This window comes from Nanorana parkeri, unplaced genomic scaffold, assembly GCF_000935625.1.
Source record: "Nanorana parkeri isolate BGI_ZX_2015 unplaced genomic scaffold, ASM93562v1 scaffold78, whole genome shotgun sequence".
NCBI lineage: Eukaryota > Metazoa > Chordata > Amphibia > Anura > Dicroglossidae > Nanorana > Nanorana parkeri.
This window is the reverse complement of record NW_017306346.1, coordinates 1,762,490-1,789,280: the sequence shown is the minus strand read 5'-3', so window position 1 is coordinate 1,789,280 and position 26,791 is coordinate 1,762,490. Positions and strand designations below refer to the sequence as shown.

Below are 26,791 nucleotides of genomic sequence, written 5' to 3'. Positions count from 1 at the left end.
CACAGCAATGAGTTCCAGGCGTTGACTTGGCCTCGAAAATCTTTAGATCTTAATCCAGTCGAGCATCTGTGTGATGTACTGCAAAAACAACTCCGATCCATGGAGGCCCCCACCTCACAACTTACAGGACTTAAAAGATCTGCTACTGATGAATTGGTGCCAGATACCACAACATACCTTCAGAGGTCTTGTGGAGTCGATCCCTTGATGGGGTTAGGGCTGTTATGAGGGAGACCTACTTAATATTAGGTGGGTGGTCATCATGTTATGGCTGATAAGTGTATATACACACTTAAACACTAAAACTTCCCTGCACACTTGCCAGCCTGCAAAAAAAAATTACTCTTAACACTTTGTGTAAAAAACAGTGGTTTTAGTTGCACAAACTTTCACAAAATATGTGGAAGCCACACTGCCTTGTCAAGGCTTCTTTGTGTAGTGTGGTCCTAACGCTAATCTATGAGAGCCTCCATCTTGGAGCATACATAGCAATGGATAAATTGAGTGCATGTATGCCTGGAGGCAGCACATTCCTCCTTAAAGCCGCAGGGATGCACCAGAAGCCCAGCAGATCACAATGGCAACTAAGCCCCCAGTGTGTCCCCACACCAAATCCCGGAAAACAAATATAGCAAATACACAAATGGCTGATGCAATGTTTATGTAAGTGAACAATATATTCTATTTTAGGACAGGGTATATGCTTTGACAGCAAACTGATTATAGTTCCAGTAAAATGCTGTCTGTCACAATTGAAATCTTTTGCTGCTGGATTTCCTGTTGTACGAGTATACAACAAAATAGGAAACGCATATAGATATGAGAACTATTGAAAATAATTCCTTCTGCCTCCTTTTCCTGGGCTTCACATCCAGTTATACTTAGGAAGAATTCCCTCTTTAAATTGAAAAACACAAAAGAAGAGGCGCCTTTCCTGGTGCAATATCATTTAATCCAAAAAGACAGGCATAAAGGTGAATTGACAGGTACTCACTATGTTGAAGATAAAAACAAGCCGTTGGACAATATGACCAGAGCAATAAAAAGATCCGGATAGCGTGTCCTGTATAAAGCACTGCTGTGTCGACGCGTTTCCGGGGCACGCCCCCTTCATCAGGACGTAATCCTGATGATTAAATGATATTTGGATTAAATGATATTGCACCAGGAAAGGCGCCTCTTCTTTTGTGTTTTTTAGATGTTCCAGTACCCTTGACTGTTTTTGAGGCTGCACCTTGCATATGTGCTTACGATTTCTTCCCCAGGAGGGGTAAGGATTGTCCTTGGCGCTTTTAAAACCATAAACTTTTCTATTTTGCCTCTTTAAATTGAAGTTTGATATACATTGTGTTTTCATTCACACTCCTGTTAAATGCAATATGTATTAATAAACTGGAGTTGTTTTACTAGACCCAAATTTAGCTCGTTTATGAGGATACGTTTTGTTAATAGAACCACATGTAGTTTTTAAAGTAAAAAGATCTTTTTAACAAAGGACATATTTGCTATTTTCAAAATGTTGCAATTCAATTTCTGTAAGGGAAAATGTTGTGACCCTTTATGCTAAGGTAATAAAAATTTAACCATGCAAGAAATTTCAGAATTGAGAGTCACTAAAATCAGTATTATTGTAACAAAAAGGCACTCACAGGTCTTGCACCAGAGAAGTCAAAGCATCAGCATTTTCAACATTTTGAAGGAGCTTGGATTTGTATGGATATTTTTGTGGATGGGTTGCACCCAAGCACCTGCCTTACAAACAGAGTGTGGTGGATACCCCTGGATGATATGTACAGTATATATACTAGGGATGCACCAAAATTTCAGTCGCCAAAACATATCGGCTGAAAATGGTACTTTGGGCAAAATGCCAAAAGTAAAAATTTTGGGCTGAAAATGCAGTGCATTTCTTGTTTCTCTCCTCCCCGCTGGGCGTTGCTCTATGCCCCCTCTAAAACAGAGCAGTACTCAGCAGGGAGGTAAGAAACTGTCAAGATGCCGAGCGGGGAGGAGAGCACTGTCAGCTGTCATAGGAGGCTGTGCTCTCATCCTGCACCACCCTGCTCGACCTCCTGTGACAGGCAGATCAGAAGAGAGAGCGGTGCAGGGAGGAGACAGCTGTCACAGGAGGGCAAGCCAGCGGTGCGGGGCACCGGCCACTCATCCTCCTGTGACAACGAGTTAGGATGGAGAGTGGAGTACAAGTGATCAGTTGAGTGCTTGTAAATATTTGATGACATAGTATGTTTACTGTGTCCCCAATGATAAATTAACAGGAAGTGCTCTACATCACTTCCTGTTTATTCATGAATGTGGACATAGTAACTCATACTCACCCACAATTTATGAATGGGCAGAAGTGCTCAGTATAGAGGCTTCCTGTTCTTTCATAACAGGGGCTGCAGAAAAAGATTGCAGAAAAAGATTGATGACTGTGTCCTCAACCTCTTTTTCTATTTCAAAAGGGAAATATCAGGTCTGTTTAGACCCCTGATATTTCCCCAGAGCCCCCGACAGTAAATAAAAAAATAAAATATATTTTAAAAAAACTTTTTCAAAAGGTTAGAAAAAAAAAGTTTCGGCCTGACTATTTTTTTATTTCTCGGTCTGAGAATTAAATTTCAGCCTCTAGGAGAGATATATATATACACACACTATATTACCAAAAGTATTGGGACACCTGCCTTTACACGCTTGTCAAGGTTTAAGAGTGTGTCTATGGCAATGTTTGACCATTCTTCCAGAAGCGCATGGAGGTCAGGTACTGATGCTTGGCGAGAAGGCCTGGCTCACAGTTTCCACTCTTATTCATCCCAAAGGTGTTCTATCGAGTTGAGGTCAGGACTCTGTGCGGGCCATTCACGTTCTACCACCCCAAAACTCGCTCATCCATGTCTTTATGGACCTTGCTCTGTGCACTGGTGCGCAGACATGTTCGAACAGGAAGGGGACATCCCCAAACTGTTCCCACAAAGTTGGGAGCATAAAATTGTCCCAAATGTCTTGGTATGCTGATGACTTTAAGAGTTCCCTTCACTTCACTGGAACCCATGAAAAACAAACCCACACTATAATCCCCCTCCACCAAACCTTACACTTGACACAAAGTCAGGCAAGTATCATTCTCCTGGCAGGCGCCAAACCCAGACACAACCATCGGATTGCCAGACAAAGAATCATATATACATACACATACATATACACTCACACATAAACAGATATAAACTGTATATATATGACCCAGAAACAATACAGACTGGTAACCTAATCAGTATGAATTGCAGTCACATAGAGAGTGCAGCTGTTTTGCATCTTCTTTAGTGCCTTACCTTGACAAAGATATCTGCTGTAAGAGGCCTTGCCTCTATGCATTCTAAATGATGCTATACATTTAAAAAAATATTTGCATTGCTTCAGGATACTGCTATTCTTAAATTGCCATATTGATCTTAATGTTATAATCCTTACAGATAAATTAAGTCATGTTACTGAATTCCTGCAGTCTCTAATAGAAACTATGCAAATGATGGTAATATGTTTTGTGTTTTTTTTTCATAGGCATTTATAGAACAGAGAGAGATAAGGGTACATTGTATGAACTGACTTTTAAAGGCGAGAGAAGTCAAGAATTTAAACGCCTTGTTCTCTTTCGACCGTTTGGACCTGTTTTAAAAGTGAAGAATGAAAAGTTGAACATGGCCAACGTCCTTGTTAATATCATTGTACCATTGTCTAAAAGAGCTGATAAGTTTCAACAGTTCATGCACAATTTCAGGTAAGACCATATATATTTGTTATATGCTGAACTACCCTGGCAACAGACATATGTCAATGAAAGCAAAAGTTTGTCTAAAGTGCATCAACAAACCATCAATGAAGCCGATATCAGGCAATAAAACTACAGTTAACCACTTCTGCGGGCCGCCGTCTATAGGCTTATTGCGGCCCGGAAGTAGATAAATGAGGCAAGATTTTTTCTTGTTTGTTTGTTTGTTTAGTGTTTTTGTCTTTTTTCTCTTGGCGAAAAGTGTGTATACATCCACCAGGGGGAATTGTCATGTGCTTACATAATGAGTTAAAGGTGACCCACTAATTATAGGAGGTAACGAAGGGCTTACTAGCCCCTAAAGTACATGGCTAACAGGGTACATGGGTATATTGTTACCGAAGGTTATTAGGGGGTCGCTCAAAGAGATAAGGGGGACATAATTCGGATGTTTAACATTTTTGGATGGAATGTTGTATGGCACGTTATTTGATGTAACAAACTTGGTTAATATATGAAACTAAAATTAATAAAAACTTTGCAATAAATCAGGCAAGATGACCGATTCCAGGATTTTTTAAAGCTCTTTCACAGTGGTCTGTCCTAATGGAAAGTCTCGGGAGTGAATTTTGAGGATTGTGTTACTGATGACCTTCATTAACATACAATGCACTAGCCGCCTCTGAATGGACGAGACCCCTCACCTATCACAGCCCCTCCAAACATTTAAAAGAAATAGAAGCACGAAGAAATTTTAACACTTAAAACTCTAACTCCAGTAAAAACGATTTAAACGGCAAGAAGCATTTTTTTGTTTTATGCTATGTTGTCACCCTGTGTGCAAGCCTAAATAGTTAAGAACTTTGGGAACTGGATGAATGTGGGCCAGTACCTAGTGATTAAAAGCCTTCATTATTTGCTAAGTGTGCCAGTGAACCCAGGCTGTGGTATATACTATTCACTATGAATGATCACAGCTAGCAAAGTGTTTACACTTACTTTAAATGCAATGGGAATATACTGTACTACTTTTTGACAAACTATTTCTGTATCTTAGTAATATTAAAATAAAATAATGAGTTGACTGCCTGGTATATGCACCAAGTAGTTCCATCTTTCTTTTTGGTGAACCGTAATAGTTCACTATTAACCTTTGTGATGCAAGTTAACCGTAAAAAGGGCTTTGAAATGTATCCTAGCTCATCTTTATTAATTGTAGTTGCTACAAATCGTAGTTATTTTTAGAAAATCAATTTTTCATTACAAACCACAAGAAATGGGTTAATTAACTGCTTTTAAAAGCGACCTTTAGTTTAGTTAAAGCATTGAGCAGCCATTTTCAGAAGCAGGCAGTGATGCAGAAATCCGTGCAGTTACTGCCGATCCCCTGCTGCAGTTTGCCTTCTGTTGACACTCATCATGCTGTATAGACTTCGAGGCAGGTCATTCTAAATGGACATGCTAAGCTTCTTATGGATGACCTGTAAAATAAAGGCCAGTGTATAATTACTGCATGATCATAGCTAAATATAAGGAGATGAAGGACAGTGGATGAAGGGTAACTGAATCTGTACTCAGGACTGTGCACACCATCTCTAATGCTGAAGTTGAAGGCAATCTGCTTTTCATTTTGTATAACTACTATACAGTTGAAACATTCAAAAACCATTTGAAATTCTTTGACTTTGTTACTAAGTGGAGTATATTTTTTTATTAATTTCCCAAATGCAATGTAATTAACTTATTATATCCTTTCTTGGATTTTCTCAGCAAAAACCTTCTCCCACGAGAAATAAAAAAAATGTGAGCTTGTGTGTGTACATGTGTATCTTGGTTAGTGCAGTCTTGTTTTTGGATTTAAACATTTTGTTTCATAATGCTTCAAGTAGATTTCAACAAAAAGTCAAACCAAGTCCTTGCAAACTCATGAAATGTAAATGTCCATTAATAGGAAACTTGAAAGGCGTTTCCTAAGTTGTATTGTAATTGTTGTTTTTTAACCTTATTTGATAGCTTTTCTATACACATGGGCTGCTTATATCTAGAACTCTGGTGGTAAAACTTCTGGATCTAGTGTAGGATAACTACATTATCTTACTTTTCAGAAGCTGTAGAATACTTAAGTGCCATGATGGCGGTTAAGCATTTGGTCAGGACATTTTGAGGAGAGACTAACAGGTCTATTCACTAAAGGGTGAAGAGTTTGGAGAAGTCAGGAGAAGTGAACAATCTAGGACAACATAGCTAAACTTGAAGTGAGCTGAATTGCAGAATTTTTCCAAATGAGCTATGTTGTCCTAGATTGTTCACTTCTCCTGCCTTCTCCAAACTCTTCACCCTTTTGTGAATAACCCTGTAAGTTGCTGAAGTTCCTAAAAGAAATAACTATCACGTGTTACAGGAAAAAAAATGGCATTCACACAGTAGTAAATCAGAGTTGGGTTTATACTTTCTTTGTTCTCTAGACCAGTTACTTTGTGTATGAAGACACATGCATAGAAACAATGGATTACACATTTGTTACCTGGTTTGTGTTTTGAAATAGAATGTTTAAAATAATTGGACAAATTACAATATAATGAATAACATCACAAGCAATGAAAGCATATGCCCTCAGAGACGCAATCAGTACCATGCTGACAGAAGGAGGTATATGTGTGCAGTGACACAACCAGTTCTGTACTGACACAAATATGAACATGAAAAAGTCAGACAAGTGAGAGAAGCAGTAGTGTAAAAGACAATAATAAAAATCTATTGATGTGGGACCTTTAGTCTGCCTGGTATAACAAGGGCAGTGTTACATAGTTACATAGTTAGTCAGGTTGAAAAGGCACAAGTCCATCGAGTTAGAGATATGAAAAAAAAGGAAAAGCCTAAACGGAACACTATGGCCACAATTACCCACTGTTGATCCAGAGGAAGGCAACAAAACCCCCCTATAAAGCATCGTTCAATTTGCTCCAACAGGGGGGAATAAAATCCTTCCTGATCCCACCAGGCAATCGGGTATTCCCTGGATCAACAATCTCTGGTGCTTAATATACCTATAAGAACTCAATATCCAGTAATATTCTGTGCATTTAAAAATGCATCCAGATTTTTTTTTAAACAGTTAAACGGAGCTAGCTACAACTAGCTCCTGGGGGAGTCTGTTCCACATTTTCACAGCTCTAACTGTGAAGAATCCTTTCCATATGCAAAGGATAAACCTCTTTTCCTCCAAATGCAAAGAGTGCCCCCTTATCCTTTGCAGTGACCTTAAAGTAAATAATTTGCCACCAAGCTCTTTATATGGGCCATTTATGTATTTATACATGGTGATCATGCCCCCTCTTAATCACCTCTTCTCCAGAGAGAACAAATTCAGGTCAGTTAATCTTTCCTTATAGCTGAGCTCCTCCATGCCTCCATGCAGTTGCTGCGTTAGGGTGATCCAACCTTACAACTATATATACCATCACAACTGTTATTTCATCCTAAATGTGTACCTATATGAAGGAATATGGAGACACTGTGAATACCTGGACTTCCACACTAAGTATACTCATGTGTTATGTATGTAGGAACGCATCCTATATCATGTATACCATATAATTGACTCAGTATGAAGTAATACCTGCAGTTGATACTATTGCTGAAGACTATTGTGATAACTGGCTACAGAGATCCATAACATGTATATCTGATAAATTGCAACATGTGGTTAAAAGCGCTACACTGCATCACCTGCTTTGACCACCTTATCAACATCTGCATATGAAATACTACTCCTCACCTGCCAGATATGTTCTTACAGCAACCTACTAATTCAATATCTATGCCTTTAACACAATTGTGCCCCATGCTTCTGTATTTGGATCCGATGTTTGCTTCTAGATGAACCAGTAGCAACTGTGCTAGTAGTACTGTACCAGTATCTGCAAACAGAACTCAAAGTATCCTCTGAACCAGTACCATACATGCCAAGCGTTCTCTCTGCTACAGACTAAAATATCAAATTTGAGTAGACCTACCCATCAACTCTTTAACTACTTTGCATTTGTCACCTATAATGTGCAGTTTAATGAGCCAAGTTTGCTGCAAAGGTCTCTCATTCAAAGCAACAAAACTAACAAGAAAAATCTCACAAATTCCCCCGCTGCTCCTGTCCAGTTATGTGAAAATAGTTAAAAATGGATCATCACAGGTTTTTAAATATTGGTACTACCTGGCTATCCTCCTAGTTTGGCTAAATTGGTAAATGATTTTTAATGGACAAAATAACCTGTTTATGCTTGACACTGCAGTAACGGGATGGCTAAGGTCGGAGACATTAAATAGCCTGACTTAAGTCTCCACTCAAATGTAGGCGTTTCCACTTGTTTTTATGCACGTCTTTCCCCTCGCATGGTTTGTGTGCATTTTTACGCACATAGACAAGACGCGCGTTTTATTGAGTAGGTCAAAGTGCATTCCTGGGAATGAGGTAACATGAATGCAAAAGCGCACAAAACATAACAGGAATTTGCAAACGCTTGTGTCGCGCGTTTTAATGTGCTTCCTTTGAAGTCTATGCGGCCAAATGTGCTGTAATCTGCCCGAAAGAAGCTCATGTGCATTTTCCAGAGTTCAGTGTTTTACAGCTTGCGACACAACTCTCAGGTGTAAACAGGGGCCATAAAAATAAATGGGATTTCTAGTGCTGAGAGTTTTGCTTTGAGCGCCAAAACGCCCAGGTGTGAACAGGGACTTAAATATATAGTTTTTTTTATTTAGGTACAGAGTTTGGTCTGTTTGGAGTTTGGAGAATACGTAGGTTTTCATATATTGGCCCAGTATCAGGCTCCCTTCCACATAATGAATAGTTAGGACTCCAATCCTGAATGAATGGAGGGTGTGAGGGCTCACATGCCTCCAAGAGGAGAGAGGGGGGATCTTCTGCTTCCATTGGCCATCCTGACGCTGTGCTCCCTTCTTGTTGTTGAATTGGCGAGTAGGGTTCCTTGGATTCATGGTAGTATACATGAATTATATATACATCTAAGAACTGCATGATCAAAACGAGTGGATTCCTAACTATCCATTATATGGATGGGAGCCTGATACTGTGCTAATATACGAATAGCATACATAGTTACATAGTTAGTCAAGGTTGGTAACAGGGGAAAAAAAATCCTTCCTGATCCCATAAGGCAATCGGATACTCCCTGGATCAACAATCTTTGATGCATGTATACGTATGTATACTTTATGGGAGATAGCTCTTGTTTTATAACTGTATGTTGTAGGGCTGCAGCTATAAATTATTTTCATAATCGATTAGTTAGCCGATTATTAACTTCGATTGATCGGATTTGAAAAAATCCTTATTTTAAAATAAAATATGCAGCGATACCTGACATGTGTAGCGCAACCGTAATTTTTCTATGTAGGTGCACCCGACATGTGTTTCCGTTAGTATACGTGCATTTGTAGGTTTGGGGGACTTCCAATGTGCCCCCTATGTGTAGCACATTGGAGGTGACAGGTTCTCTTTAAGGTGATGACAGGGGTCTTGTAGACCCCTATTGTCACCTTTCCACATCACTGGATTCAGCTGCTGAGGCAGCTGAATGTCAACACAGCATGCAGTGGCTTGGAGCAATAGCCAGCCTGTTATTGGTTATTTTAAATTGCGATAGCCAATAGCAGGCTGGCTATTGCACCCGCCCACTGCCTGCTGTCAATCAGTAGAGGAGGGAACTGAAGGAGAAAGTTCTCCATCAGGTCCTCCTCTGCTGATTGACAGCAGGCAGTGGGCAGGTGCAATAGCCAGCCTGCTATTGCAATTTAAAATACCCAATAGTAGGCTGGCTATTGTTTCCAGCCGCTGGATGGGAGACATGACGCCGGAACACCGGCTTTCTACTTCTGGCAGAAGACAGGGGCACGGGGGAGCAGCAGAGGCACAGCAGGGGGTAGAACGTTGCACAGCAGGAAGAAGAACAGGGCACAGAACAAGGCACGGCAGGCATAACAGGGCACAGCAGGAGGAAAGGGGCACGGAGGGAGGCACAGCAGGAGGAACGGGGCACAGCAGGAGGAATGGGGCACAGAACAAGGCACGTCAGAAGAAACGGGGCACGGCCGGAGGAACGGAGCAGCAGAGGAGGAAGAACAGGGCGGGCAGAGGAGGTAGAATGAGTGGGCAGGTGACAGCAAGAAACTTTCTCATACAAGTACAAGAGATGAGTTATGATCTACACTTATTAAGATGAAAGCATATGTTATGGACATATCAATTATTGGTTTTAAACCTGCTTGTTTTCTATTTTATTTTTTATGAAAATAAGGTTTTTATGGTACAGTTATAGTGTTCAGTGACACCTTAAAAGCCCCAATTATGTTTATTGATTTAGTATTTTTCTTGTACCATCATGCTCATTTTGTTTTTGTAAAACTAATCAGTTCATTGCTTCTTTACAAATAGTGATAGAAAATACATTTAGTTTTATGTAAGCACAACTTTGTTCTAGTATTTGCAGTAACCCCTTTAGAGCACGAAATTAACTCCAGGCAAATTCATAATTTTGAAATGTCAGTGATATGCCTCATGTTCATGTCCTTATTTACTCTTAGCTTTAAGCAGGCACACTTCTACAACCATGTCCCCTGGAAAATCATGATAATGGTACTCACCCATATGATGAGTTATGTAGGCAAAATGGCTGATAAAGTGTTGCTGTCATAGTCACCTCTCCTTCCCATCCTGCTGATTAGACATTTACAAAATGATATGGTCTTCACTTGGTTTTTCTCTTCACTACCCTCCTCCTCCCTGCTTATGCCATGCAGAGGTTAAAGGAAACTTATTTTAAAGGTTACATTTACATTGCTAGCCATGTTCTATGTTACACCCATATATAGGGTACTGTTCAGACAGGAATGGGAGAAAGAAAATGCTGGAACCAGAGCATTGCACCTGTGATCCACTGATCGTGGTTGAAATGCTTTACTGGCTCCAATGCAACAACAAACAATACATGCACATTTCTTCTTTTATGAAGTGTGTATTTTTTTCAAAAATGTCGGCATTTCCCTTTAAGACGGATTCAAGTATGTATTTGCTATATCCAAATATCCAATTGATTATTAACAATGAACTGGAAATGTTTTTGAAAATGTTTTGACTATTGAATATCTTACAAGCTGTGGGAAAAAGTAACATCTGTGCAAGTACTTATTATGAACACTGCTAAACATGTGTGATTGATGATCTGCTTCAGGGGTATATAATGACTGATTTTACAAGTTCAGTACGGCCTTAAAACACTTCTATAGAGAGTCCCTTTTAGATGTGATTGCTTAAAACACAATTGTTTCACTTATTTTTACTTCAGTGGCTATACCATAGAGCTGGGGCGCCCACTATTTATCATCTGGAGATCTACTTTTCAAATGACAATCTCATTGAGATCTACCAACGAAAAATCTGGATCCCCCTGCTCTCCTGGGCAGAGGCAGCAGGGGATACGACGAGCCGCGTGGTTGGGGGTAGCCGCAGTGACAGAACTAAGGACGAGCAGTGAGGGGAGAGAGAGGCGCCGGCTGTCAGATCCTGGCTGAGCGTCTCTCTCTCTCTCCTCACTGCTCTGCATTAGTTAGTGACAGCGGCTCCGCCCTCCCCCGCCGCCGGTTCCTTCACTTCTTCTCGGATCCCCGCTGGGGAGAGCAGCGGGGATCCAGAGCAGCGGCGGGAGGAGAGGACATGGCGATCTACCAGTGATCGCTACGCGATCGACATGTAGATCGCGATCGACCTTATGGGCACCCCTGCCATAGAGGCTATGCTTCTTGCTTAGTAGCACAGCAAAGTGATTGCTTTGTTTTTACTAATTTTCAGTGCAAGTCAATCCGTTCAAACTGATGGAAAACAAAACAAACACTCTCTTGATGGCTTGTAAGGCGATTTATTGTGTCTTAGCATTTGAACAGGAGGGGTGATAATTGGATTTGTCTTGCATACAGTTATCTACTATTAAGAGGATCCACAAATCTATATACAGTATATCAAATGGTTGAGAGAACATGAACATAAAATCATTAAATGAAAAGTCCCATAAAGTTTTGCTTTCAGGCTAATTGTGTATTCATAACTTAAAACATGTACAAAATAAGATAATTGGGTGATTTACTAAGGTCCCTTTCACACGTTCCGATCAGGAGGGGATCCATGCACAGATCCCCTGCTGAACGGAATCGATGTCACGTTGTGGCATGTGTGTCCATCCACTTTTTTCCTCCATCGTGCAATGGAGAAAAAAAAATGAAATTACTGTACCTATGTTGGTCTCTGGGGAATCAGATGTAAATGGTTATGTGTCCATTTACATCAGATTACCACTGATCCCGGTGAAACGGATCTCTGATCTGTTTTTTTTGCTGGACCTGTCCGGAGTCGGGGGTAATCAGATGTAAATTGACACCTGTCTGCTTAGATCTAGCTGCTCATAGACTAACATTGTGCTTCTGATCAAGTCCGCCTGAAAAACTGACAGGCAGACCAGATCAGAAAGCCTGTGTGAAAGAGCTCTAGTGAAGCTGAGAATCTTCACACAGTAAATTGTACAAATATTCACTTCAATTATCCGATCGGGTGCAGAAGGAATAAGTAAACAGGAATTTGCTTTTCATAATTTATTGAAGTGAACATTTACTCAATGTATTGATTTATTGTGTGAAGATTCTCAACTCATTTAGGAAATCAGTCTCAATATCTAACAGATAGTACACTGCAATTTCCCACTATAAAAAGTACTGTTCGTGTCAAACAAATTGGCCTCTCATCTGTAAACACACTGATACTCAGTATATATTCTAGAATTTGAATTGCAAGGAATCTACCTGAAGATTAATGCAATCTATCATCAAGGTGAGGTGATGCATGGCAATACAAAGATTAGCACTATGACTTTAAAATTGCATCCAGTTATATGCTAAGAACACTGAGGTATATTATTTTGCCTTAATTAAAATGTTAGAAGCCTGACTATAGCTGCAAGCCAATTTATTATGAAAAGTCAGGAAAGTGTTGGTCATTTGTGATGGCATTACATCTTCTTGACTTTTATGTCTCAATATAAATATAAGGAATGCTCTATTACATTCCAACATAAGTCTACTGAATAAATAGAAGAAAAAAAGGAACAGATTTTTCTGGTGATATTTATCACAATGCAGTCTGTGGTCCAAGAAACAAATTGTTTTGGGTTATCATTCCTTGCCGCTGTTGTGCTCTGCATATTTAATCTGTCCAATAAAAATAAGCCATTACGCCACAGAAAATTTTGTAAGTTGGATAATGTGTTACGTCTCCTTTGTGTAAGGCTATTAGATTTCAATGATTTTCAACAAACATGTTTTTATTCTCCCTGGAGAGCTGGTCAGTTATGAAGAGTAAGATGATAAGGGTTTTCTTAATATTGTTTTAAATATTGGAACACTGACACAAACTTACCGTAATTTACTTGCCAAATAATCAAATTTCTTTAATCTCATTCTTTTCATTTTTCAAAGTATACAAATGTTTATACAGTCCAAAGTGGTAAATAGTAAGAACATATATAAAAACATATGCATGAATAATAGACTTGTACTTTAATGGTTAGAAAAGCAAGTGTAGAAGAAGATAGGTATGAAGATATGATAGGTAAGAAGTGCAAAAGAAACCAGAGTAGCCTGTATGGAATGTAAAATCAATTTATGGACACCAATCAAAAGCGTTCCATAATTAACTGAATAATAATTGTTAATGTTGAGACCTCCGTTATTGCACTAATTAAACTAGGTTTTTTTATGGGAGGTAGTGGTGTTCTTTCTGCCGAAATAATTAAAATCAAAGTACAGCAGTTTTAAAAGAATTATGTAGATGGTCATTGCTGACCTTTCCTTTTGAGAATGATACTTTGAGTAATTGACCAGGAAGAAATAATATAGAGTTAAGGAATTCTGACACCTTTCTGAAACTCACTTGTACTATATGGTATGAATCAATGCAGTGGTAACTTACACAGGGATATGGAATACCTGTGTGACAGAGTTGATTGGCCCAGTGCTGCCACATGGAGTCATTACATGCTCCTCTACACCTGGAAGTCTCTTGTTGCTCAAAAAAGCAGCAAGGGGAAAAAAGCAAAAGGTAAAAAAAAAAACCTGGGGAGGAGTAAGGGATTAAAACAAACTTTTTGCTTTACCTTGAATAGCCAAAGCACAGGTTTTGTTTTAAGCTTTTGCTGTATTTAAACAGGTGGGTGTCATGGATCACCGTCTTATATTTATTTGCACCTGTGTGAGCTCAGTAATAATAATTTCCTCCTTGTTCACTGAAGGACACAAAATCCAGAGACCATTGCCACCTACCGGAAGATTTGGACACTGGCAAAAAATACATTTTGGTTTAACCCATCCCACACCCAGCATGCCTAGTGTGTCCTAAGAGAATGTATGTCTTTTCTCTGCTGAGTAAAGTTTTATTAGGCATTTTTATCATTTTTTTTTCTTCAATCATTTTTTTTAATAGTATTCCTTTCATTTTACTTAGTGTCTATATGCAAGACAAATATAATCTTAGGACACTTGGACAAATATAATCTTAGTTGTCTAGGTATTTTCAGAGGCTAAAAGCTCCCTTCCCTGGCTTATGTCTTTCAACCTGTCTGTGTCTCTGCACAGATTAGCAGACCTCTATGCAGAAATTGCAGATCTTCTGGATCAAAGTTTTAACACACCAGTTCCTACTGTGGAAATGTTTGAGGGATTGTCTTTATTCTTTTTATAAATTTAGGTCAAGAAATTCCAAATACGATCCAACAGGTAGGTCATAGCCTTCCTCCATCACAGAGACTTTGTGGCCTCTATGCACATCAAAGACACATATTTGCATGTCCCCATTTGTCAAGCACATCAGATATTCCTTTGCTTTGCTGTGGGTCCCCACCACTTCCAGTTTGTGGGCCTGCCATTCGTCATATCCTCTGTACTTCTCTGTACTGTTCACCTAGGTGCTGGCCCCTGTTCTAACCTTGCTATGTTCCCAAGGTATCCCCTTTGTGACATATTTGTACGACCTCCTATTAAGGAAACACTTGGCTGACAATGCGATGCTGACAATACAAACCTTGTGTTTGGTTGGATCCTGAGCCTTCAGAAGTCAGCACTGAAGCCCACTCATCACTTTGAATATCTGGGTCATATCCTATCCTAGACACAGCTCAAGGCAGAGTTATCTTTCCCAAAAGAAACTCCTAATTCTACTAATTCTCCCAGACTCAGACTCTTCTTCAGTCCAGGAATCTGACTTGTTTCTTAATGAGAGCCGTGAGGCTAATGGTAGCCTCATTCAAGAATGTTGCATTCTCCTAGTTACACTTCAGATCACTGCCTTCTGACATTCTGTCATCATGGGACAAGTCAATGTAGTCTCTGGACAAACTGATTCTCCTCACACTGTGTACCAGATTGTGTCTGGCCTGGTGGCTCAGTAGTTCAGTTCTGGAGTTGGGGAAACCTTCCTTCCAATTTCTTGGAAGATCCTAACAATTAATGCCAGCATGACAAGTTGGGGAAAAGTCCTAGACACTTTGTACTGGAGGGGACTTGGACACCAGAGGAATCCCATCTTCACATCAATATTCTGGAGCTGCAAGCAATTTGGTTGTCCCTACAATGCTGGACATCCCAACTGGAGGGTAATGTGATCAGGATCCAGTCAGACAATGCCATAGTAGTGGCATACATCATCAGCAAGGAACCAAACATTTTCTAAGTTTGATCTGCTGAATGTTCAAGCCTCATCTGATGTTAGCTATGGGGGTAAAGTCCTTCAGGTGACCTTTTGAGGTGTAGTCAGCCCTAAGTTTTGTTGTTATGTGGGCCTGTTAGTGTTTTGCTGCTGTTGCCCACCCCTCAGTTGGACTGCTTTTGGATGTCCCAATCATCTCTAAATCCTGTGTCCAGTGGCATCACAAGTGGGGTGTGGCCTGCACCGGATGACACCATCAGAGGGGGTGACACCAAAATGACTTTCACCCCCTCTGAAAAGTCGGGCACTGGGTCATGGACCGATTGACCAACAGCTGTACGAGAGAAGAGGGGGAATGACAGCATACCTTATCCCGCCGGACGAATGTCCCCTACTCTCTGCCAGCGTCCATCACCGAGATGGCCACCTGCAGTTAAAGGAGAACTATGAGGTGAGTGATTTCCAGGTCGGCTCGATCGATCAGGCAGTGAGCAGAAACATGCCCCCGATCCGCTCACTTATCGAGCATCTCCCTGCAGTGAGCAGTTACTGTCAGTCACAGCTCCGCGCAGGGATTCTGCCCTACCCTCTCCGATCCTCCAGCGCTAAGTGAAGGAATGAATGGGGGAGGGGGCGGGCACAGCTGGCTCTGCCTCTAGATAGGCAGAGCCAGCTGTCACTCACGCAGCTGGGTGGATCTTGAAAGTTTTGTCGGGATCCGTCCCGGCTGCGGCACTCTCAGTATTTACCACGATATACTGAGCTTTGGGTCACGGGAGGAGATTAGTATATGTCCTCCCTTGACCCTAAAGAGAACTATGGGGAAAAACACTTACCCCATAGTTCTCTTTTAAGTGTGCATGCGTGTCCTTACACGCATGTGTGATGATGTCGCGCATGGGCGTAATGACGTCCCGGCGGGTAACACCCGCCGGCTGCTCTGGGTGACACCCAGCCCGGGGGCGCATCTTCCTGTATCCCTCAATGAACAAGAAAAACTTACCATAAAATCAATTTCTTGGAGTTCATTGAGGAACACAGGCTCCACCTCTGTGTTTATAAACTTTTTACAAAATGAAAGCATGCAGAGAATGGGAGGGGTTATATCAGCTAGTCACAATTTTTTTGTTTTCCAGTTTCAAATCCTCCTGTAGGTGACAGTTTACCCAATTGTCGTTAACTTATTTGTTTCTGAATGAACACCAAGAAATGTATTTTAAAGCAAATACAGTCCAATTTTTTTATGCAATACATAATGGCTTGTTGGTGTGTGAATGCTTGTTATGTAAGGCCAAGATTTTTAGATGTTAGAATAATTGATTATGTTTTCAGTTTACTTACAAGCTTGCAAAAAAAAAAACCAATGAAAAACACAGGACATAATTATAAAGCAGTGAATGTGACTTTTTACCAAACATTGAACGGTAGTTAACCATTCCCTGAAATTTAAACCACATGCACAAGGGAGATCCACCTGCAGTGAAAATATGATGAATGTCACATTCATTGCTTTATAATTATGCCCTTAAAATAGACTGTGTATTAAAAAGTTGTCTAGGGGCATGCTTCAACTTAGATGTTTTTTTAAAATGATAGTGTATAGGCGAGAATATATCTGGGCATACTGTTTATGTAGATAGAATGATTTTTCACCTTTGAAGTCAGTGAGGTTGATTTACTAAAGGAGTAGATAATGTTTTTAAATAATTACCATTATTGTTCACTCAGCTTAGTGAATAAATTGAAGCTGTGTTCACCTTAGCCATCCAATCAAGGGAAAAAATCCTGCTTTTTTCCATTCCCCATGCATTAGATTATGTTTTCCGAGTAAGCACAGCTTCTCTTGGTTTACTAAGCTAAATGAACATTAATTATGCAAAGTGAACATTCTCTACTCATTTAGTAAATCAACCCAAATAGAGCTAGCTGCTTACATACCATTTAAATGTACTCAAATGCAAAAGTACTATAATGGATCTACATTGCATACATTTTATTAAATTACATTTGCTATGTTTCTGAAGCAGAACATGGGTTAATGTATTTTTTTTCACCTTATATATTCAGAAGTAATTTGAAAAAATATAGTGTTATGTTTTCTCGTTAAAAAAAAAAGCCCCTAGGACAACGATATTAATTTGATCCCTGACTATCATGCAATAAGATGGCCATTCCTAGGTTCACCTATTTGAATGTGCATGTTTGTGAATGTAAACAGTCATGAATTCATTGGTGGGAGGAAGAACAGCATCTTGTTAACCCTTCTTTTTTTCTTTTTAGTAAATCACCACAGGTATTTTGAAAATTTAGTAATAGCATTTATTGGACAGTAAACTGCTTTTGGATTTTTTAACTTTGAATATCAGAATAAAGAAAAAAAAAAGACACAGCGGGGTTTCTCTTCTTGGCGGCCAGGAGCGGGGAGCTCCCAGAGCGCCCGGGGATTTTTTTTATACTCGGCTGCCCTCGGCAGCTTTGTGAATAGACCCCTTAGTATTAAAATAATTGGAATGAAAACAATACGTTGTCATTGAAAGTACCATTATTTGCATACCAATTGTAATATAGTGTGACTATTTGCTAATTAGAAGTGTCAAAAATATGCTGATAAAACTCTAATCAGTCATTATAAATGTGAGTCGGTACAGGATAAAGGGTAAAATGTCTTGAGACGCTGCATCGTTTATTCAGCATCAGCTGCTGTATACATTGTTTTTTAGATGCTGCTAGAAATATTTGTGATAATAAAAGTGACATAAGCAGAATTTTGTATTATATAAAATCTAGAAACAAATAGCTGCCATACGCCTAGTGCATATTGTGTTTTGACTTATAACAGGTTTTGTATTGTTAACCTATTGTATTTCTAGCGTAATGCCATTTTGAGGAGTGAACACAGTTGCAGCATTCCTTTTGATATCTTGGTATTTTTGCTATTGTTATTGGAAATGGGAACATCTTTTATATGCTAGCTGTAGCATGAAATAATATTTTTATATGAACTTTGGCCGGAAACCCCTTATAAATGGGCAATTAATATAATGAGGTGGGTGTTTTTTGTTGTTGTTTTTTTTCTTATATATTTTTATTTGGGATATATACATCCAGGGGAACACATGGAAGTTAAATGAAGGGGGTTTCCGGTTGAACTGTCAAATCCCCTATGCATCATCGCCTTAGAATAAAACTGTATACAAATGTACCTGTGTGGCTGTGAGATATGGGTTTAGCTCAAATTTTCCATATGCTGAATATTAAAGGAATGTAATCATACAAAAAACAGGTCTATGGACGTAGGAATATAGAAACACCACAGGATAGGTGCAGAGCCTTCTCTCTCCAGCCTGGATTGGTGGCTCCTCCCTCCTATAGCGGCCCGAGGTCCTCCCTCTCTCTCCTTCTTTTGGATACAAAGAACTGGACGGAGCATTTCCCTTTTGGAGGACTATCTCTCCACCTAGGCTCCATAAGAAAGCTAGACCCTCAGTAAGCCACTCCATTTGGGTGGTGAGTAAATTTGACATACGGTGGTGAAAACGGTGGTGGGACTCTCTCCGTTGGGTATATATAAAAACCCAGACACATGTCTTTTATATATCCTGTGCACTTTATATACTCGAAAATAGATCTAACAACTTTGTGGATTCATGTTAATTGAACGCATCATTATTATTTTTTGTTAGAGTAGGTCATAATCCCCTGAAGAAGCCAAGTTGCGAAACGCGTAGGGAATGGACTTATAGAATATATTGATTTATTATGGTTATGTCTGAACATGTTTAATGGGTCTAGGCCTCTGGCTTAATTTTGTTTTTAACTGGTTGCAACTGCTGTTGCTCCCTTTCTTTTATTCAAATTTGTATGTATTTTTGTATTATATGTGATATTTAAATAAAAATCTATTTTCAAAACCTCAAGCCATGGTGTCATATCGCTCAGAAACCCCGGTATCTTTCCTGTTTTGTAATTTATAATATTTTAGGCACATGGACCTCAAACCACAAATGCATGTCCATGAATACTATGCTTGCTCTACTAACTGCTGTGAAAATTACATAGTGTATGTTTTTTTCTTGCAGAGAAGTATGCATTAACCAGGACAAAAGAGTCCATCTAACAGTCGTGTACTTTGGGAAGGAACAGGCGCAAGAGGTAAAAGCTATACTGGAAAACACATCTAAGTAAGTATAGCAATATCTTCTCTTTCAGAGATTTAATTGTACACATTTTGTATGCTTTCTACTACAAAATAATAATTGTAGTCCTTGTTTTGAAAATAAACACAAATAAGAGTGTCCTACCAGTGCCAACTTCTTTAAGGCCCCTTTCACACAGGTGGCCCGATCAGGTCTACCTGTCAGTTTCTCAGGCAGATCAGAAGGCAAATCAGGGTCTATGGGTATCCAGATGTGCAATATGGGCACATACTGTATGTTAGGCTACGGGTAGCCAGATAGGTGTGTCCATTTACATCCAATTACCTCTGACTGTTTAGGGTTGGAAAAAAAAAGAAAACGGACCTGATCATGATGGATAGGAGGTGATTGTATATAAACAGACACATATCCACTTCAATCTGATTCCGCCTAGACCTAGCATGGGTGCGGTTAGTTCAGTTTTTTTTCTCCAAATTGCGATGGAGGGAAAATCTAAACAGACACAGATTTTACAAAAGTGCCATCTGTTCTGTACTGCTCTGATCAGCAGGGAATCCATGCATGGATGAACAGATGGCACCCATGTGAAAGAGGACTTAGAAATTGCCAGTTTCCTAGCTATCATAATCCTTTCATTTTACTATTAAAGGAGAACTATGAGGTGAGTGCTTTTCACTCCCCTCATAGTTCCAGCCGACCTGTGACAATGAGACTGTCACAGGTCGGCTCAGATCGAGAAGTGAGCGAACACATACCGGCGTTCGCCCCCTTCTCGATCCTGTCACAGCTCTCTGCCATGACAGGGGAGTGCCTGGATTCCCCCCGATCCGCCAGCACTGACTGGCAGGTCGGACGGGGGAGGGGGCGGGTACAGCTGGCTCTGCCTCTAGATAGGCAGAGCTAGCTGTCACTCACGCAGCTGGGCGGATCCAGACATAATTGTCGGGATCCGCTTCAGCTGTGGCGTCTCAGTATACCGCGAGCTGTATACCGCGAGCAGCAGCTCGCGGTATACTGTGGCGTCTCAGTATACCGCGAGCTGCAGCTCGCAGTATACTGAGCTTAGGCTGACGGGAGGACGCTAGTTTGTGTCCTCCCGTTACCCTTAGGAGAACTATGGGGAAAAGCCTTAACCCCATAGTTCTCCTTTAAGCGATGTGTTTACCCACAGGTTTGGGGTTCTAACTTCACTCTGAATGCAGAAATACGATTTGTTTTGTTGTGCAAAGCGTGTACAATATTCACTAAGCATTGGATTTGCACATGTAACAAATTACTGGGTAATGCTTACCTTTGGCAGTCATGGGGCAGATCTCTTTAAATTCGGTTCATGTTGCAGCTGAATATGCTCTCTCCAAGTTCTGCGTTAGCATGCGTGTCAAAGCAATTTGCACACACATTGTGCATGTGTGTTTAGAGGTGCATCTACTGATTTCTAATGGGTCCTCCAAATTGAATCCATGCTACAAACTGCACATGACTGTCAACGCAGAAGAATACATACACCAGTAGACATCTAAACAATGTTGTGATGTGATGGGAATTGTTGTGGTGTGATGGGGATTCAAATTGTAACATAAAATTATGCCAGCAGTCTTCCTAGGATAATATTGTGTAATAGTTTGGCTGGCATTTCTACCTTTCTACCTTTCCTGGAAAAAGTTGTGGTTTAGGTTTCCTGTGTTTGATGGCACCTAATGTGTTCATCTCTGCTATTGCGGAGGATTAGCCGGTCTGTTCCCTTCAGCAGAGATCACATGACCAAGTACCCTGGCCTTTAGAACTGTGGCCAGCACCAAAGAGGCCTTGACGCATCATTTTCCCTAGGAGAGGTAAAAACGTGAGCCTTCTATTATTGTTTACATATCTACCCTAGCAGTTATGCATTCTACACGTATTAAAGCAGAAGTAAATGTGCACAGCATACTTGCACACTAAGGTACACTTACCTTGCAGGTATTCCCTCCTCCAGTGCTGTCAGATCGATCTTTGGTGTAGACACTTCCAGATTCCCTGATGTCCTCTTCGGCCATTGGGTGTCCTTTCATAATGTAACTCCATGTGCACAGGAGTTAAATCCTCCCCAGCACCCAGACCGTCTTAAAGATGATGTTAATGGGATGAGTGTATATAGTGTACATTCACTATATATTGTGCATTCACTAAGAGTAGGACTTTGCATGTCTATTCTGCCAAAAATCCATACCTTCCAATTTTATATTTTAATGACTTTACTTCCACTTTAAGGGTCAAATCTCCTGCTACCTTGTGTGACAATACAGCTTGATTTATCAGAGAGGACTGTGAAGTTGCAATGTTTTGCAGTGTAGACTCTGAATCCATTAAAACAAACCTTAGGCCCCTGTCACATGGGCTGATCAGGAGGGGATTCATGCACAGATCATCTCTTGATCAGAGCAGCACGATGAGGATGTCACCACTATGACATCAGTGTCCGTACAGTGTTTTCCTCTGTCTTATGATGATGGAAAATACTGCAATTACTGGACCCTATGCCAGTCTATGGGGAATTGGATGTAAATGGACATCAGATTACCCCGATCTGTCTAGATTCGATCTGGCAAAACGGAACAATGTTCCGTTCGTTTAACATGACCCGGCTGGAGGCGGGGGTGACAGGGTGTGAACGGACACACGTCCGTTAACAAACAGCTGCTCATAGACTTACATTGGGCATCTGATCGGGTCCACCTGAAAAACTGACAGGCAAACCGAATTGTAAGCCCTCGCGGGCAGGGCCCTCCTCACCATCTTGTATTGTATTGAATTGTATTGTGATTGTAATGTCTTCCTTATATTGTAAAGTGCTGTGCAAACTGTTGGCGCTATATAAATCCTAAATAGTAATAATAAAAATAATAATTGGAGCGGCCATGTGAAATGGGCCTTAGGCGTTAATTTTGTTTTATCCTTTACCGGGTACAGCATGCCACTTTCTTGTAACTTTATCTCAAGTCTTAGGGGTCAATATATGAACAATGTGCAGAGCCATTGGCCCTGGCAATCTCTGTGAATGTTGGTTCTGTGCAAATGGATGCACAAAACAAATGTTTTGAAGGGCGAACGAAGGGCTTGCAGTAAGTAAAACCAATAAGGTTATGAGAAAGGTCAGGAACCTTTAAAAATACTGTTGATTACAGGATTGCATTCCTAAAACAGAAGGTATCTTTATGCTATTACTTCCATCTCAATTTGAAGCAAACAAGGGGTTCATTCCTAGCGTAAAGATAACCTATAAAGCCATGCAAATCATTTTGCTTTACCACATTACCCAACTGTGCATCCAAAGCCACCAGTGTATTCTGTAAACACTATACACTTTCATGAATACTTATGAATATTTATGTCTGCCTAGCTTATGACAACATCATGCAGCTACATAGGACTAAATATACTGTATTAAATGCTATACATTTATTTTCGAGATGTATGTTTTATACTGCATAAGCAAAAAGTCTTCTGTAACATTATTAATTACTGTTGTTTTGATCTACTAATTATTGTTACTGACAATTACCAGGCCAAAGACTCATGTGGTGTTTATGATGTTCACATCAAAGTAACAAGATAACTTAGGCATATATTTCACATATAAAACAGAAATACATCTGTGACCATTTTTAGCTTCAGATACAGAGAAGGAGATGCAGCCATCAAATAAGGATCCACTGCGGCTTCTTCTTACATAAATCATGCACTGAGTCCCTCCGGCCCAATCAGCAGACACTTGCATTTTCCACTGTGTCATGTTCACTAAACCACAGTCTTGTGGAGTCATGTCCTGTCTGCAAATTTATACACCCTGTCATAGGAATCTCAATGTTTTCATGACCTATCTGTGGTTTTAGCTGGGCCCCTAGTGACAAATATAACACTTGATAAATATTTCTGGCATATGAATAAATGAACTATGTTACTTTGGGCCCTTATTTCATTTTGGCTGTGAGCAGCCATTCTATTTAGGAAAGGACATTTACTGAAACATATTTAAAAGAAGCCTGTACTGAGGAAAATACAGTTTCTGCCACTGTTGACCTTCTAAAAAAGTCATCAAGCTGGCTGTCTCTGGCTGTAATATTTTCTGAGTTCATTGAGCCAGAACAAGCATGCAGATCAGAAAAGTCAGAGTGGCTCCAATATTATTGAAACCTCTGGATCACCATGACAGTCAGTAATGATGGCCACCATATTGTTCAGTACAGGTTTCCTTTAGGTGTATTTCCACTTTTGCAGCCATATTGGGATAACATCCATTTTATATTTGATATGAAGTCAGACTTAGTAGAGGGAGGGGCACTATGTATTCTGAGCCATGTATCAATCCACATGGGGGCTGCCATTGATTTCCACCCAACCCAAGTCAGGAGCTGTCTCCCGAGTCCTGATCTGCACAGAGCCTGAAAGAAGACAGAGTCTGAGCAGGCTGAGTTTAAAGTAATGTATACACGGGTAGATTGTTGCAGGAATGTTTGTCTGAAACATCTAATTGGAACATTCGATAATACCATCAGAGGCTTAATGATTGTCGTTCGAGATTTTGTTTGATTTTCATTTAACATTTGGTTTTGGAATGAATGGAGTTTTACAAACGCAACCACATTCATTGTTAGAATTTTGTTAGATCGAGAAAAATGTTACAACATGCTCCTTCAAAATGTTTCATAACTACGGTCGAAATTGATCTTCAATTTCACCGCATCAGTGATTAGAAAGCCTAAAATCGATTTAGTTTGTTCTAATTTCTTACTTTTGTGATTTTTGGGGAACTTAGCACAATGGTAATCATGCAGGGATCAGTCTTCGGGCCGGTTCACACCACAAACTCCATGTTCCAGTGCGTTCGGCCAGTGCAATCTGCAAAAATACTCTGCACCATTTTTGCAGATCACACTGGACGGGAACGCAGGCACTAATGTGTCACGCATTCAGATGGCGGCAATCACATTGACTTCAATGCACCGCCACGCCCCTGAACGCAGAGTTTGTGGTGTGAACTGGCCCTTAAAGACGTTTTTGCTTAGGCTGGGTTCACACCTAGGCATATCGAATATGCGCCTTTGTCGCGCGTTCCATGCTGTGCGTTTTTACCGCGATTCGCGGTTTAAAAAAAACACGACAAACGCGCGTTTCCGAGGGCTACCTGGCTGTATTCCAATGGATACGCGCGGCAAATATGCCCCAAAGAAGCTCCTGTACTTCTTTGGGCGTAGGGCGTTTTGTAGTGCGTTCATACGGCCTGTAATATGCCCAGGTGTGAACCATACCCATAGGAAATAATGGGATTTCGGTGTTTGAGCGTTTTGCAGAGCATAGGAACGCGTTACAAAACGCCCAGGTGTGAACCGGGCCTTAAACAGGAACAGTCTTTATTTTTGTAAAGGCAGACATCCAAGGCATTCCAGCAAAAATAGCTTATCTTCAGCATATAATCAAATAAAGTTTGCTTATCTTCAGCCTAACATAAAACAGGATCTCACCAACTTAAAACTTGCTCGCAGGTATAACATCAGAGTCCCAGAGCTTTTTAGTAACTTCCCACAGAACAAACAGTTCTCAGCAAAGCCCAGTCCAGTTCATCAGCTCACACAGCTTTCTCTGCACACTTGTACTACTCCAACTCCTCCACAGGTTCTGTGGAATTTCTTGTGTTTTCTAGCCAATTCCTCCCACCTAGCAGTTAACACTTTTGTTGGCCCACACCCCAAATAGAGGGGACACATACCCACCTTTCAGGACCCATCCATGGTGTCCTGTACACTATGTATACCCAACTTAATAAGAGCAGACAGCGTGGGACAGTTAGTGGGTGACCAGAGTGAGGGGAACTGAGGGCAGCCAACTGCAGCTCTTGTTACACAGCTCACATGCCTGCCTGATGGTAGAAGAAAAGTTTTCTGCCCATGTTTTGTAATGATTGCCTGTTTGCTGCCTGTATATTGTGACAGCTGGCTGTTGTTTATGTATTATGTACGATTGCCCATATTGGGCCCATGTATAGTTAGGATAGCCATTTTTCCCGGTGCATTGTGAAGTCACCACTGTTTAGAGGATCATATTACTATAAATGAAGCTCCCTGTAGGCTTTACATGCTGCTATTATCCTTATGTTTTGCCACAGTGCACTATCACGCCTTTATTATCTCAATGTTTTCTGCCGCACACTGTTTGAACCACTGATACATCCTTACATTTGATTTCTTATAGCATGCCGTTATTACAGTATCCCCATGTTTGGCACACTATTTGTACCACTATTAACACCTTGGTTTTGTTTTTTTAAACATGATTATATATAAAATATTCAGATTAAATAATTTTCACTGTCTCTAGTTTTTTGCCCATTATTATTATTTAATAATTTTGTCATAAATAACATTAACAGAAATGTTTTTGTTCACTTCAGAAATGTTGTCCATTCCCACACAAGTCTAAGCAAAAACTTGCTTGAAACAGGTCAACTGCAGGTCACAATGAGGTCAACTGCAGGTCAAATGTACCTGTCAGTATCAATTGTGACTAATCTCAGAAGCCTTTCACACTAATGTCAAACTAATGTCTCAAGCCCAAAGCCCGCCAACGCAAAATAAACTAAAAACAAAACAAAAATGCAAATTTTAAATATTGCAGCTTACCAGTCCTGAAGTATGTTTGCTGCATTAGTTTACATTTCTTAAAGAGTTCTTTTAAATTGCTGCTGATCATTTGATAAATGCATTTTAAGAAAAAAACAACCTCCTATCAACTGATTTAGACTCTACTCTGCAGTTGTAGCATAACAAATATATACTGCTTTAGTAAGCAGGGGTGTGGAATTCGTTTCGCCCGACGCCTGGGACATGCAGTTTTGTTCTACATTTAGCACTGCTTCCAGCAAGTTGGGCTAAATATACAGCGACGAAGCTGCCACTCGTTTTATACAAGACAGCATAGTGCTGTTCTAAAACCTCTGTATTGGAGGTAAAAGGTTCAATAAAGAGAAGTGTCAACTCCAAATGCTATCACATAGGGGCTTGTTAGCTCCTGTGTGATAGCAATAAAGTTAAGTGAAAAAAATAAAATTATATATATATATATTATTTTTTATAA

General features: G+C 40.2%; 1 protein-coding gene across 1 annotated transcript in view; it reads left to right on the top strand.

Moving 5' to 3' along the window:
• The window catches only part of CSGALNACT1 (chondroitin sulfate N-acetylgalactosaminyltransferase 1), a 106,968-nt gene that overhangs the window by 33,445 nt on the left and 46,732 nt on the right, over positions 1 to 26,791 (top strand). Inside the window, exons 2-3 of the mRNA XM_018576835.1 lie at positions 3,559 to 3,775; positions 19,607 to 19,708. Of these exons, the coding sequence (XP_018432337.1) occupies positions 3,559 to 3,775; positions 19,607 to 19,708 (319 nt within the window). The remainder of the gene's footprint in view (positions 1 to 3,558; positions 3,776 to 19,606; positions 19,709 to 26,791) is intronic.